Source organism: Panthera onca, chromosome X (assembly GCF_046562875.1).
Source record: "Panthera onca isolate mPanOnc1 chromosome X, mPanOnc1 haplotype 2, whole genome shotgun sequence".
Classification (NCBI taxonomy): Eukaryota; Metazoa; Chordata; class Mammalia; order Carnivora; family Felidae; genus Panthera; species Panthera onca.
In genome coordinates this window covers 125,649,655-125,665,078 of record NC_138357.1, presented here as the reverse complement: position 1 = coordinate 125,665,078, position 15,424 = coordinate 125,649,655, and the positions used below count along the sequence as shown (strand labels likewise).

Here is a 15,424-nt window from a genome sequence, read left to right as displayed (position 1 = left end):
CAACAAAAGTCTCTCCGGGCATACCACTTTGCGGTTTATGCTGGGTTTGACATATGCGTCTGTGTGCGTGAATCTAAACACCGAGAAAAAAATCAGCTGCTTAGCGACGTGTTTCCCGGGAGTGACCTGCCAACAACACTGCACGGAAACATCACACGTACACGGAGCGCGGAGCTCCTCCTGCGTGCACAGTCTCTGTAATTGCGAGGGACAATGGTGCTGCCACGACTTTTGTTTATTCAGTTCAGCCGATCGGACGGTGCCAGGCCAACACCAAGAGCAATTACTAACTATAGTTGACTCTGAAACGGAGACGAACACCCAGTCACTACTCGATCGCGGCAGACGTGTGCATGGGACGCAACGTGGTATTCGCCGTCCAGGGAAATCACATCGCTCTGTGGTCCCATTAACCACACTGAATACCAGGTAATTAGGGTTGTGAATCCTGCATGGTGCTGTGAGAGAAGTATTCTACACCCGTTTGGTAACGACGGCAGGAAGATGCTTTTTCTGAATTCTCCTTATCTTTCTAAAAGCACAGGCTCCCTAAACAATTCGATCCTCATCCACGGCCCCCCTGGGAGTTTTACAACCAGGGAAAGTTGACTCTTGCTGCTGAAGAGAAGTGAGCACAGGTCAGGACCTGGATCAGAAATCGCCTAAACATTATGACATTGCCACAAAGCTATCACATCTTCTCCCCGTTCCAAGGGCCCATTTATTTTTCCCGAGACTCATTTGTTCTCCTGAAAGTGTCCCTCTGTCTCCCTCGAACCCCTATTAAGATGGTATATAAGCCCTAGATTTTAGCTGCCTCCTTGAATCACATTTTTCTCTGAACTGCTGCCTCCATATGTGAATAAAAATCTGTCTTGTCTCTTACTAATGTCTCTTGTCAGTTTAATTTACAGGCACCCTGCACAGAACCTAAGGGAGTATAGGAAATGTGTTTCCTCCCCAACAGTGGAATTTGGAAAAGCAAGCAAGCTCCTCCATGGAAACTCAGTAGGGGCACCAAGCACACATAGGTTCAGTGCAACAGAAGAAATAAAAGGACAGTAGCTGTGAAGATAATATTCGAGATAGTTGAGATTTTTTTTTTTTTTTTTTGAATGAAATAAGGGAGGGCCTGGTAAACCATGTTGTAGGAGGCATTAAATGACAAAAGACAGAGCGCGTGGCAGAGCTCAACTGGCCACCGAATCAATTTTAAATTTGATGCCAAAAGCATACGCTTGCTTCCCATCGTTTCGGGAGGTAAGTAAGTTTTTCAGGCAGCAACATCCTGACAGCCCACGCCTGTCTGAAGACTTTGGGGATGAAGACCACATACAGTAAAACGAGAGAGAGAGAGAGAAAGAGAGAGAGATTCTTACCATTTAGGTGTATGAATGCTTAATGTGCACAACCTTCTTAAAAACAAAACAAAATTAAAAAGGAATAAAAAAGGGGCACCTGGCTGGCTCAGTTGGTTAAGCACCGAGCTTCGGCTCAGGTCATGATCTTGCGGTCTGTGGGTTCGGGCCCCATGTCAGGCTCTGTGCTGACGACTCAGAGCCTGCAGCCTGCAGTGTGCATCAGATTCTGTGTCTCCCTCTCTCTCCCTGCCCTTGCACTGCTCATGCTCTCTCGCTCTCAAAAATAAAATAAAACATTTTTAAAAGTTTTTTAAAAGAATTTTAAAAAAACCCCTGAAATTCAGCTTTTAACATAAACAAGACAACTAAAACATGCAAAGTACTGACTGGTCTGCTTCTTGGAATCGATCTTAGGATTCACATGAAATAAATGTCAAGCCCAGAAGTGACGTGTAAATGATGCCGTCGTTTTTATTTTGCCCCGCAGACGTGCATCTTAGCGGCTAGGGCTAGAAAGTCGAATGGAGAGCTCACACGCAGAGGGCCTGGGGGCGACTCCCAGCTTGTCCCTCAACCTGCCTGGTGGTGTGGAGCCTGCAGATGGTCGAGCGCTGTGGACGCCGGGGCAAATGACCTCACCGCACAGGGTCTCTGAGAGTACCCAGCACATACCCGATGAGTACTCATTAGTGTTGAGGATGGGACACAGGGACTTTTTGGGGAAGGCACCACCTTTGCTAATTTTTAGCACAAAAAAATAACTCATACATAACTCAGAAATAATCGTTTGAGAACTTGTGTAACGTCAGATCTGCTAAGCATTTTCTCCTAGTAAAACGGTAACTAACGCTTTAACCTAATTTCCTCCTTTTACGCTGCTTGCTTTTCATTCCTTTCTATTCCTACTACTGTAGCTAATTATTTTGATGATACCCACAGCATAAAACGTTCCCGACTGCAACCGTGAATCTCTCTGGGGACTTAACAGTCATATGAAATGCCCCTGAACTTGGCAGGCTCACTAGACTTCTGCACCCACATTGCATCAAAGAGAAAGGAGCCGGACGCGTTCTAAGAACCTTCTCATATTTCAATAACCCTCTTTGCAAGTGCTTCCTGCACGAGAAGGAAAAGCCAAGTACAGCGTCTCCTCAACCAGGAGACTGATCAAATCTTGCTTTCATTTTACCATACGCACAACACCTTACGAAAAACCCGGAAAGCCTTGACTATATATATTTGCCTAAGAAACAGGACCAGAAAGGTTTCGTTTCCGCAAGACAAAGCCATGCATAAACAAGTGTGGATTAGTAACCAGGGTGATGCCTAGAACACTTTATGAAATAAATTACTGTAAAGACAGGCAAGTGCTCATTTTCCTTTGACAAGTTTAAAATCAATATTGTCGACGGGAAGGACATGGGGACGCACGGACAACACGGGAGCTGTGGGGCTGAGTGTTCAGTCGCAGCTGGGTGTTCCCTCCGCAAGTGGCCTCACGCAAAGGGGTATGTGAGGGCCAGCGAGTGTCTTCTTATAAACTGGGTCCGCACACACGTGAAAACACGCAGATAGCGTGTTTCCACTGACACCATGCCTGGCGGAAAAAGGACAGCTCTCCTGGGAAGAAAGGTAGTATCTTCTTCCTGCAGCTGCCTCGGCCACGCAGGCAGCTCCCATGAGGGCACACAGCCTGTGCAGACTCTCTCGGCTCCTACGATCTACTCCAAACGGCTTTTCGAGGACGGCTTCACAATGTGAAGGCAGAGAAACCTTCAGGGAGCGAGGGAAGGTTCTCAGGAAGATTGCATTTCCGTGCAATCTTGTTGTAGGAGGATGCCACGCATTCAGGTACCTGGACGCCCGGATACAAGAAGCACATGCAAAAGGTCCACCCCGGACCTGTCCCGCGGCCCTGGAATGGGGCTCAGGGGCGGGGCGCTCGTGGGCTCGTCCCTTGTCATACAACTGCTGTTGAGTTAGCTTCACGGATGAGACTGAAATCAGCCCAGATCCGCGTATCCTTGCGAATACGGTACCCAAATCGCTCAGTGGTCCTGTATGTCTGTGATGTTACAAAAAACCTGTTTGGTCTCGTTCCCTGGCTCCTGGCACAGAGCTCCCCAAACGTTTGGAATTTCTTGAGCATCTGGGGCATCTTTTGTTTTCGTAATAAGCCCGTTTCAACCACACCGGGGTTTCTGCTGATCAGGTGACTACCTGGGTCCTTAGATGTGCCTGGGATGAGGGCAGGCTTCCAGAAAGACCAAGGTGCAGTTGGAGGAAAGAGAGCTTTTAGACCTGGCCCCAACCGCCAGGGGCAAGGATTTAATCACCAATGGCCAATGATTTAACCAATGATACCTAAGGCATGAAACCCATAGCAAGTCCCCTAAAACATGGGGTTCTTAGAGCTTCTGAGTTGAAGACCAGTCTGAGGTGCTGAGACAGGTGCCACTGGAGAGGGCGCACAGTCAGCTCTGAGGCCACCCCCTCTCCCTGTCGTTCTGGAATCTGCAAGGGTGCACAGTCAGCCCTGAGCCCTTTTTTCCCTGTTATTCTGGAATCTGCAAGGGCGCACAGTCAGACCTGAGCCCGCCCCCTCCCAGACCCTCTCCCGGTCGTTCTGGAATCTGCAGGGGCGCACAGTCAGCCCTGAGCCCTCCTCCTCTCAGACCCTCTCCCTGTGGTTCTGGAATCTGCAAGGGCGCACAGTCAGACCTGACCCCGCCCCCTCCCAGACCCTCTCCCGGTCGTTCTGGAATCTGCAAGGGCGCACAGTCAGACCTGAGCCCGCCCCCTCCCAGACCCTCTCCGGGTAGTTCTGGAATCTGCAAGGGTGCACAGTCAGCCCTGAGCCCTCCTCCTCTCAGACCCTCTCCCTGTGGTTCTGGAATCTGCAAGGGCACACAGTCAGACCCGAGCCCGCCCCCTCCCAGACCCTCTCCCGGTCCTTCTGGAATCTGCAAGGGCGCACAGTCAGCCCTGAGCCCTCCTCCTCTCAGACCCTCTCCCTGTGGTTCTGGAATCTGCAAGGGCGCACAGTCAGACCTGAGCCCGCCCCCTCTCAAGAGCATCTCCCTCTTCCTCTGGAATCCGCCCCCACGGGGGCTAAGCTGTCCATCCTAACAGTAACAGCGCAGGGAGAAGTGAAGCAAAGCTGAACAAACACGACCCACTGGTTCTGAAGTCGGTTCTGATCTTCAAACCCTTTGCTCCGTCTGCACTGTGCACCCCGCGTACCAAAGCGGTCCACACAGGGTGGAGACAGGGCACTGGAGCCCACACTCCACCAGGGCCCCCTTCCCGTAGAGGAAGAGAAGCCTGGAAACTCTGTGATAAAACCAAAGGTCACTATGAGCACAAACTCTGCAGTAACAAAACATCCCTTGAGAAGCATGTGGGGAGAACGGGGAGTTTTGAGGATTCACATTTGCCTTGCAATCAGCATGTGCCTTGAAGTCCGCTCGCTGCAAATACGGACGTGGTCGGGCCACATCGTCACAGGGCCCCTTGGCTGCACGGTGCCCGTCTGCAGCGTTACGGCGAACGTAAGCGCTCAAAGACAGCGTGCGCGAGTCCCAGACCACTGGCCTGGTGACGCGGGGGGAGACGCTCCCCCACAACGTGCCGTGCTCTTCCCGCGCCCCTCTGCCCCGGCCCCTCCCCCGCTCTTGTCTCCGAGCACAAGGGCATCCCTGGTGGCCGCCCGACAGCGACCACAAGGCGCCAGAGTAGCGGCCAGAGCCCGCCTGGGCGACCCCCGTTTCTCCCCTCTGCGGGGCTTACCTGGTGGGTGGGCGGAGCAGGGGAAAACCTCTTGGCACAGACTAGAAATATGTCGGGATGTGGCTTCCCGTTGTTCACTTCGGGGTCATCCCCCAACACGATGTGGTCAAACAAGTCGAAGAAGGCCTGGTGTCTGCCGGTCTTCATGTCAAACGATGCGCGGCTGGAGCTGGTGGCCACGGCCAGGGGCACGCCGTGCCGGCGCAGATGGCGAATCAGTCTCTCCACCCCTGGGGAGGAGGGCGGAAAGCCGTGAGAGAGGTGGGGGGCACCGGGGCCAGAAGGCGCCCTGCGGGACCCTGGGCTAGCTCCGCGACCTCGAGTCCCCGCCGCCTCTTCTCGGGAGGGAGCTCACGTGACACCGACTGGACGGGGCGGGTGCTTAGAGGCCCTGGGCACACCTCCTCAAAACAAAACTCCAGCACCGTTCAGGGCTTCCCGATAGCATTTCCCAGAGTAACACAGGCAATTTTAGCGGAAAGAAACTCTGCTTCCGCTTTTGTGGAAACGTGGAAAGCAGGCGGGGTGAGCCCAGGGAGGTGTCCCTGCTTGGCGGCCCAGGTTCCGTTCCCTCTCCTTTCGTTTCGCGATGAATAGGCAATGATTGCGCTGCTCGCGTGTTCTGCCAAAAGCCCCTATTCCACTGAAAGCAATTCAATCTCTCCTCACACTGCTGGGGAGGGGAGAGCAGGAAGGGCCTTGGAGCACAGGTCCCGCGCATAGGCGGGAGCCGGTGGGAAGCTGCAGCAGCAGCCGGTGAGAAGCAGCGCAGACACCAGACTGTGCTTAATGCGGCTGAGCAAGACCAGCAGCGCGGCACGTGAAAGCACGATTCGCCACGCTAACTGCGAGGAGTACGGGGGTCGCGGAGGGAGATTCCGCCGCGCACAGACATGGGACGCGGAGGGAGACGCAACTGCGCACAGACACGTGAGGGGTTGCGGAGGGAGATGTCTCTGCGCACAAACACGTGGCAGGGGTCGCGGAGGGAGATGCCGCTGGGCACAGACACGGAGCAGGGGACGCGAAGGGAGATGCCACTGCGCACAGACACGGGGGACGCATAGGGCGATGCCGCAGGGCACAAACACGTGGCGGGGGTCGCGGAGGGAGATGTCGCTGCGCACAGACACGGGGCAGGGGACGCGGAGGGAGGTGCCACTGCGCACAGACACGGGGGACGCACACGGTGATTCCGCAGGGCACAGACACGTGGCAGGGGTCGTGGAGGGAGATGCCCCTGCGCACAGCCACGGGGAACGCATATGGCGATGCCACAGGGCACAAACACGTGGCAGGGGTCGCAGAGGGAGATGTCGCTGCGCACAGACACGTGAGGGGTTGCGGGGGCAGATGTCTCTGCGCACAAACACGTGGCAGGGGTCGCGGAGGGAGATGCCGCTGCGCACAGACACGGGGCAGGGGACGCGAAGGGAGATGCCGCTGCGCACAGACACGGGGGACGCATACGGTGATGCCGCAGGGCACAGACACGTGGCAGGGGTCGCAGAGGGAGATGTCGCTGCGCACAGACACGGGGCAGGGGACGCGGAGGGAGATGCCACTGCGCACAGACACGGGGGACGCATATGGCGATGCCGCAGGGCACAAACACGTGGCGGGGGTCGCGGAGGGAGATGTCGCTGCGCACAGACACGGGGCAGGGGACGCGAAGGGAGATGCCACTGCGCACAGACACGGGGGACGCATATGGCGATGCCGCAGGGCACAAACACGTGGCGGGGGTCGCGGAGGGAGATGTCGCTGCGCACAGACACGGGGCAGGGGACGCGGAGGGAGATGCAGCTGCACACAGCCACGGGGGACACATATGGCAATGCCGCAGGGCACAAACACGTGGCAGGGGTCGCGGAGGGAGATGGCGCTGCGCACAGACACGGGGCAGGGGACGCGAAGGGAGATGCCACTGCGCACAGACACGGGGGACGCATACGGTGATTCCGCAGCGCACAGACACGTGGCAGGGGTTGCGGAGGGAGATGCCGCCGCGCACAGACACGGGGCGGGGGTCGTGGACGGAGATGCTACTGCGCACAGACACAGGGCAGGGGACGCGGAGGGTGATACCACTGGACACAGACATGGGGAAGGGAACAGCACGGTAACACCGCTGTGCACACATACAGGGAACATGTAGGGCCATATCGCCGTGCACACAGCCAGTGGACAAAGGGCGCGTCTCAGAAACCTGTCAACCACAACAGGACCTTTCCGCCTTAAACCCATTTTGATTATGACAGTAACATCTAAATCCACACACAGCACTAATCACTCATAATGATTTTTATTTCATTGTATTTTACCTTAATGTTTGTTTATTTTGAGAGAGAGCGCAAGTAGGGGAGGGGCAGAGAGACAGGGAGAGAGAGAGAGAGAGTCCCAGGCAGGCTCCGTGTCGTCAGTGCAGAGTCCGACATGGAGCTTGAACCCACAACCCAGGAGATCATGACCTGGGCCAAAATCAAGAGCCGGACACTTAACCCAAGGAGCCACCCGAGCACCCCTACTATAATATTTTTAAGTTGTGTAATCATTACGATTTCGGTAACTGCATGAGGCCATGTTCCTACTTTCTTAGTCGCAACAGAAAAGATGGACACGGTTATTTTGTTCAAACACCTAAAGCCGTTCACAAAAGCAACAAATACTGTCAAGTGCCTGACCCTTAAGAGAAACAGTTCTGAGATGTTCAAAGGAAGGTGTGGGTCTTAACTCTGTGCGAGGACAATGTTAAAACTTTTTGAAAAAGAAAGCAGGGGCTCCTGGGTGGCTCAGTCGGTTGGGCGTCCGACTTCGGCTCAGGTCACCATCTCGCGGTCCGTCAGTTCGAGCCCCGCATCGCGCTCTGGGCTGATGGCTCAGAGCCTGGAGCCTGCTTCTGATTCTGTGTCTCCCTCTCTCTCTGACCCTCCCCCGTTCATGCTCTGTCTCACTCTGTCTCAAAAATAAATAAACGTTAAAAAAAAAAAAAAAAAAAAAAAAAAGAAAAAGAAAGCAAAATCCAGCACTCCACTGGATGTGACATTCATAATGTCTGACATCCAGTCGAGATGGTACCATGCCTTGGAACGCCTGGGTGGCTCAGTCAGTTGAGCGTCAGACTGCAGCTCACGTCATGATCTTGCGGTCATGAGTTCGAGACCCACATCAGGCTGGCTACTATCAGCCTGTCAGTGCGGAGCCCACTTCAGATCCTATGTCCCCCTCTCTCTGCCCCTCCCCTGCTTGTGCTCTCCCCCCAAAAAAAAAAAAAAAAAAGTTACCATGCCTATACAAAAGCACACAAACACAGTGTATGGCCAGGAGAAAAAAAGCAATGAATAGAAATGGACAGAGAAATGTTTGAGATGAAGGAATTAGCAGATCATGACCTTATAGAAGGTGTATAAACACTATACATATGCCCAAGTTAGAACGGAAAAAAATAACACAAAAACAAAAGTGATATGCAGTTACATACTATCTGCAGAAAACTTACTTTAATTATATTCAGACAGGTTAAAAATAAATGGATTAAAAACCATGTATTATGTAACTACTAATCAAAAGATTGGGTAGCTACATTAATAGCAAACAAGTGCACTTTAGAACAGTGAATGACGGTTCTCAGAGATAACTAGGGACATGTCATAATGACAAGGAGGTCAATTCATCAACAAGACAGAATTCCAAATGTATATGCATCAAATAACAGAGCTTCAAAACACATAAGGCAAAAACTAATAGAACTGAATGGAGAAACAAACTCAAGTTTCAAATTCCTCTGTCAGCAACTGATGGAACAAATAGAAAGTAAGGATACAGCAGACTTCAAAAACATTATCAAGCAAACTTAACTGAATTGACATTTACATACCGCATCACCCAAGACAGCAGAATACAAATTATTTTCAAGGACATGTGGAACACTCAACAAGACAGAACATGAATCCATGAGCTATAAAAAATTCTAAAACATTTTAAAATGATTGAAATCAAACAAAATATGTTCTCTGACCGTAAAAGAATTAAAATAGGCATTGATAACTGAAAGGTATATGGAAAATTAAAAAATGGATATTAAATAACACATTTCTATGCAAGACATGAGTCAAAGATGAAGTCAAAAAGGGAAATTAGACAATATTTTGTAGAGAACAAAAAGATAGCATGTTAAAATTCTGCGGATGTGGCTAAAACAGTGTTTAGAAAAAAACTTATGGCACTAAATGTTTGTATTACAGAAGAAGATGGTCTCAAATCAGTCCTCTAAAAAACTGGAAGAATGAAGACCAATGATTAAAGCTTTTACCCCAAGAAAGTGAAGGAAAGGGCAAAGTCAAGTTAAAGCAAACAAAAAAAAAAAAAAAAGAGAGAGAGAGAGAGAGAGGCAATGAAACAGCATAAAAGAGAATACAGATAGATAATCCCTTAAACCAAAAGCTGCATCTTAAAAAAGTTCAATGTAATTGGCCAATTGTTAGCCAAACTAATCAAGTAAAAAGAAGGAAGATCCAAATTTACCAGTTCCAGTAATCAGAGGACATCATCACAGATCCTTAAAGTCATTAAAAGTCTTAACAAATACTATCACGAGCAACTTTGTGCCACTGCATTTAATAACTTAAGATGAAATAGAAAGATTCTTTGAAAGATAAAAAGGTCACTCAAGAAGCCAGTAATAACCTGAACAGCCCAATTCGTAGTAGAGAATTTGTAGTTAAAAACCTTCCTGTATCTAGGATTGAATGGCCTCGTTGGTGAACTTACCAAACACTTGAGAAAGAAATAATACCAATTCTGAACAAACTTTTCAGAAAATAGGAGGGAACAGGTCCCAACTCATGTCATGAGACCAAGTACTTCTCTGATACCAGAACGGACAATAGCCAGACAAGAAAAATACACATCCATACATCTCATGTTATAACACCTTCACACTTAAAAACGGTTTCAACCAGTGTTCAAGTCTTTTTTTATAGTGTCTACGCAGTTAGAATACATTAGTTGAAAGTATAAAGATGCCTAAACACTCACCCAGTTTGTAACAACTACTGATTAATATCATGGATTAAATCTATTAGCTAAATTTCAATTAAAAACATTTACTTAACTGATGGATGGCACAAAAGAATGCTCATGATAAAAACATGGCCAATTACAAAACTTTGGATATAGTAATTGAAGGTGAGTATTGTTAATCTTAAAAATAAAACTGCCAGGGGCGCCTGGGTGGCTCAGTCATGATCTTGCCGTGCTTGAGATCGAGCCCCACGTCGGGCTCTGTGCTGACAGCTTGGAGCCTGGAGCCTGCCCCAGATTCTGTGTCTCCCTCTCTCTCTCCCCTCCCCTGCTCGAACTCTGTCTCTCTCTCAAAAATAAATAAACATTAAAAAAAATTTTTTTTAAATGAGCCACAGCACACTGAGCTCCTTGAAAGTGGCTGAGAAGAGGGTGAAGGGAAGAGACCACAGCCCTCCGGGTGGGACATCACACAAACATGTGTCTTCCTCCTGTTCAATGTTGTCACCTCTCAAACAGCAATGATGTGCTCTCCCTGTGCAGCTGCTGTACAGGCATGCACACGGGGAGTCACGCACGTATAATCAGTGGGGTGACAACCTGACAAGCCTTACAGGAAGTCCCCAAATAAATGCTGGCTACTGTCATCATCATCACCATCACCTAAAGTCTGGGACACAGTCACTAAGAAAGAAAGAAATTCAAATCTCTCTGGGTATATAACTGGCTGACTCCTTAAAAAAACTTTTGTACCCTTTAACCACTGGATGCCAAGTTTCTCTTATTCAGTCACTGCCCCCGAGAAGTCAAAGACTAAAAATGTAAATGGAGTTCTGTCCTGCAGAGAAGCTGGTTAATTAAGTATATAAATGAAATCCAGCTAACAGCTTCTGGCCCATGGTGTGCTTAAGTCGGTTTAAGGGAAAGGCAGAAAGACAGATAACTATTGCTGCGAAGAATCAGCTCTCAAAGGATTAATCTACACAGGAAGAAGTAAGAAATGTGAATTATCAGCAGTCTTGATAGGAAGGACACTTCCCTAAAACTTCATCCTAAAGACCCAAGATCGATGAGAGAAAACACGGATGCTGCCATTAAAATGGATTTGGAAAAGGAAAAATGTAGAAAAGATTGAGAGCTGACACGAGCTCTTTAAAGAATTTCTTTGGAATTCACTGAGATATATCCACGGACACCCTACTACCAGCTCGGGCCTTGCGCGAAGCACTTCACGCTAAACACAAACACCTCCAGTGAGAAGTTAACCACGTGGGGGAGACGAGACTCTACAAAAATTTGCACGCCATTAGGAACTGTGGAGTGGGCACTAAGTCTAGATTTGTCTAGAAGAACACCTAGGAAGATGATGGCATGTGCCACTGGGGCCAGGCCATATGCTCTGTTGATGAACGCCAGGTAGCTACCCATAAGCAAAGCAGACCCCAACCCTGTCCTGGGAACAGAGACACGGTGCAGGATTATGCCCAGCCTAGACCTTCCAAACGTGTATTCTGTTGACAGGGCATGGCCCCTGCTCACCCCGACCTGCCCATGTGTAAAGGGCTCTCCCAGAAGGTGGCTTTCACAATCGCCTGGAAGACAAGCAAGCTATAACACCTTGATGTTACAGATTAAAGGCCTGGGATTGAGTATAGTGGCTTGACTCCTGGTCCCCAAAAAGATATGTCCAAGTCTTAACCCCAGGTCCCGTGACCTTATTTGAAAACAAACAATCTTTGCAGAGATGATGAAGGATGTTGAGAATAAGATCATCCCGGATACATCCAGTAGCTACTGTTTTAGTCTGTTTGGGCTGCAACAACATGAGCCCAGACTGGGTGGTTATAAACACACATTTATTTCTCAGACTTCCAGAGGCTGGGCGTCAGGACAGAGGAAGAAGCTAGACTGACTCCATAGCTGGTGAGGCCTTCTTGGTCCACAGACAATCAGCTTGTCACTGTGTCTTCACAAGGTAGAAGGAGTGAGGTAGCTTTATGGGGTCTCTTTTATAAAGGCACTAATCCCATTGGTGAGGGCTCCACCCTCCCGACCTGACCACTTGGTGACAGCCCTACCTCCTAATACCTATATACTGGGGGACTGAGGAATGCAATCTATGAATTTTGTAGGGAGCACAAACATTCAGATCATAGCAACTCTGTCCCCATAAGAGAAGAGGAGAGACAGGGACAAGGCTGTGTGTAGACACATGGAGGGATTGGCGGGACGCAGCCACAAGCCCATCAATGCCTGGAGTCCCCAGAAACAAGGAAGGATCCTCCCCTAGGCCTCAGGAGAGCCTATGGTCCCGCGAAGACCTGATTCTGGATTTCTCAGTCTCCCGCACTGTGGGAACGCAAATTTCTGTTGTTGTAAGCCACCAAGTTGATGGTCATTTTCTACAGTACCTGCAGGAAGCTAATACACGGACCCAGGGTGGCACAGGCAGTGTAGGAGGCCAGAAACTGGGGACCTGACCCTGAGAAGAGGCGAAATTCACAATCGTGAAAGCGAAAAAATGTGCAGGCGGGGATACTCCAGAAATTGTTACCGGTCAAGTAGAAAGCTCAAGGAAAGAAAACAAAGGAACAGAGACGTTCCCAGTTGCTGTCTATTTCACTAGCAGAGGCCCCTCCTCCAGCCACCGACTCCAAAGAGGTAGCAAGAGGCAGCCCCCTCCCCGCCCCCCGCGCCTCTAGGGGTCAACCCGTCCCCCCCTCCAGGGGTCAACAGCAGGGAGGCGTGGAAGGTCCCCGGAGACGGAGGGGCAGTGGTTCTCCAGGGGGGTCTCTGACACCTGTCCTCACTCCCAGGAGACATTCGGCACTGCCTGGACTCTAACCTGATTTTTCTAGTCCAAGCCTCGTGATGAACACCCACAGGCTGTGTGTTCACAGCCCCAGGGGAGACAAACCAGTGGTGACTCACACTGCGCGCACGGCCCTCCCACGGGTGGATTCTAACTCCTTCTGTCCTAAGTATGGGGCCGGTGACGGAGATGACCGCACCTTCTGCCCTCGGGCCAGGATGCAGGATTTGAGGGACAGGCCGCTTTTGGGTGATGACAATTCCGGGAAGGGCTCTCCTTCCAAGGGATGCTTCACTCTGAACACAGCTCAGGAGCCTGGAATTTCCATCGGCCCCATGCCATATTTGGGCGCACCTGACACCGATTGCCTCACCTACTGCCCAGCGCAAGGCGCCGGTTCCCGAGTGGGGGCACTTTTGCTCGCACCCCTGCTGAGGGGCCTTTGGTCACGGAGACGGGTGTTTGGTTGTCACAACTGAGGAAGGAAGTCCTACTGGCACCCGGTGGGCGGAGACCAGGGACGCCGGTCAACGTGGAACAGTGCACGGGACTCCCACCTCTGGACACACGCCCAGAGGTCAGCACCGCTGAGGCCGAGGAGCCCTGCCTTAGCAGGAGAGGCGGTGTCTTGCAAAGTCCAGCTGCTGGGGGGAAGCTGGGCTCTTCCTATGCGTCCAGCGTCACAGCAGGCCTGCGGGTCTGGCGAGCAGCGAGAGCCAATGGAGCCGTGTTCCTCTGGCCCAGAGTTCACGGTCCAGAGAGGGGTCCGCACGCCAGCAAAGAACACGGTGATGACGACAGCATGTCATGCCCGCTTCGTCCACTTTTCCGTAACTGCACCGTCGTTCGAGGTCACGCTGCCCAGGTCTCAATCCCAGCTTCCCAGCTCCTTCAGGGCCTATGTCCCGTCTGAGAGCTGGCTCACGTAGGAAATGTGATGGCATTGGGTATCTTCACGACTCAGTTCCAGGCAAGATAAAGTCACCGTTTTGCAGTGAATGGAGGCCCCCCCCTGAATTCCCATGTTAAAGCCCAACCCCCCCAACGGGGTGATGCTGGAGACAGAGCCTTTGGGAGGCAACTGGGGTTCTATGAGGCCATGAGGTAGATAGAGGCCACAATGGCGTGGGTGGCCTCGTAAGAAGCACAACAGACACCGCACCAGAATGGGACCAGGCGAGCAGCCAGACCATGCACTTGCCACCCCCAGAAAGGTGAGAAATAAATGTGTGTGATTTAAGTCCCCCCGTCCACGGGACTTTGATACGGGAGCCTGAGCTAAGACACAAAGGTAGAAACACCAGACGCTGGCTGGGCCCTCAAGTGTTGGAAGTTGCTGGAGAACGATAGCGTCCTTCCTTGAGTCAGCTGGCCAGGGGAGGTCAGTTCCGTCCGTTGTATGGCTCGGATGCGCATTCCCAGGTGACCCAAAGCAACAGGGCTCCCCCGCGTCACATTTATAGCCCTGTCACCCCACAGTAAAGCCCACCAGCCGACGAGGCCTACACAGAGGACTCCCAGTCAGGGCTGTGGGGCGTACCGAGTTGAAGAGTGTTCTCCCCCAAAGTCATGTCCCCCTGGCACCTCAGAATGTGACCTTATTTGGAAACAGGGTGTTTGCAGGTGTAACTGATTAAGGGTTTGGGGTGAAGTCATCTTGGATTTACAGGATGAGCCCCAGGTCCGCTGACGGGCGTCCTTATAAGACACAGAAACGTGGGGAAGAAGGCCACGGGAAGAGGGAGGCAGACACGGGAGGGGCGGGGCCACAAGCCCAGGGGCACCTGGGGCCCCAGAAGCAGGAAGAGGCAGGAGGGACCCTCCACGAGTGCCAGCCTGGGTACGTGTCAGGTGGACACCATCAGCAGCAGCAAGCCTTTACCTTGGTGCCTTGCAGTGTCGGGGACTGCAATTTTGTCAGGAGGGGACTCAGGACCCCAGGGAAGAATGTTCCAGCTCCTGCTGGTCGTTGAGGGGAAGGGGCCTCAGAGGGCAGGTGTTCTGCTCCTCGCCAGTGTTCTCCGTGCCCCGCCCCCCCACGTGCTTCATCATTCCCCAGCTGAAGCCTCTCTGCTTTCATAGACACACAGTGGCGTGTTCTGCCCAGGGTAGGGGAGGACGGCACTCCGGACGCACAAAACGGGACACCAGGTCCAGGGGTCCGGCTACCTTGCACCCAGGATTTCAATGCACCCTGCGGTGCTTTGTGCCCTGTGTTTTAGTCCACCCGCCGTGAAATGTGCATGCAGCCTGCCGCCTATTTTTAAACGGGAAAAGAGTCAAAAGAAGAATGTTCTGGGACACGTGACAAGGATTGGAGATTCCAATGTTGGTGTCCACTCGGAAATCTTTGTGGGAGCACAGCCACGCCCGTTCACATCCCTGCTGGCCGTGGCTGCTTTCGGCTCAAAAGGCAGAGCTGAGGAGTGGAGACAAACAG

At 51.5% G+C, this 15,424-nt stretch overlaps 1 protein-coding gene across 3 annotated transcripts in view; it reads right to left on the bottom strand.

The window, feature by feature from the left end:
- LOC145714024 (pseudouridine-5'-phosphatase-like) overlaps positions 1 to 15,424 on the bottom strand; it is a 473,528-nt gene that overhangs the window by 401,297 nt on the left and 56,807 nt on the right. For all 3 annotated transcript variants that reach the window (XR_014136771.1, XR_014136772.1, XM_081793019.1), the window contains exon 3: positions 5,151 to 5,380. Coding sequence is in view for 1 of the 3 variants with exons in the window: in XM_081793019.1 (XP_081649145.1) it covers positions 5,151 to 5,380 (230 nt within the window). In the remaining 2 variants the exon portion in view is untranslated. The remainder of the gene's footprint in view (positions 1 to 5,150; positions 5,381 to 15,424) is intronic.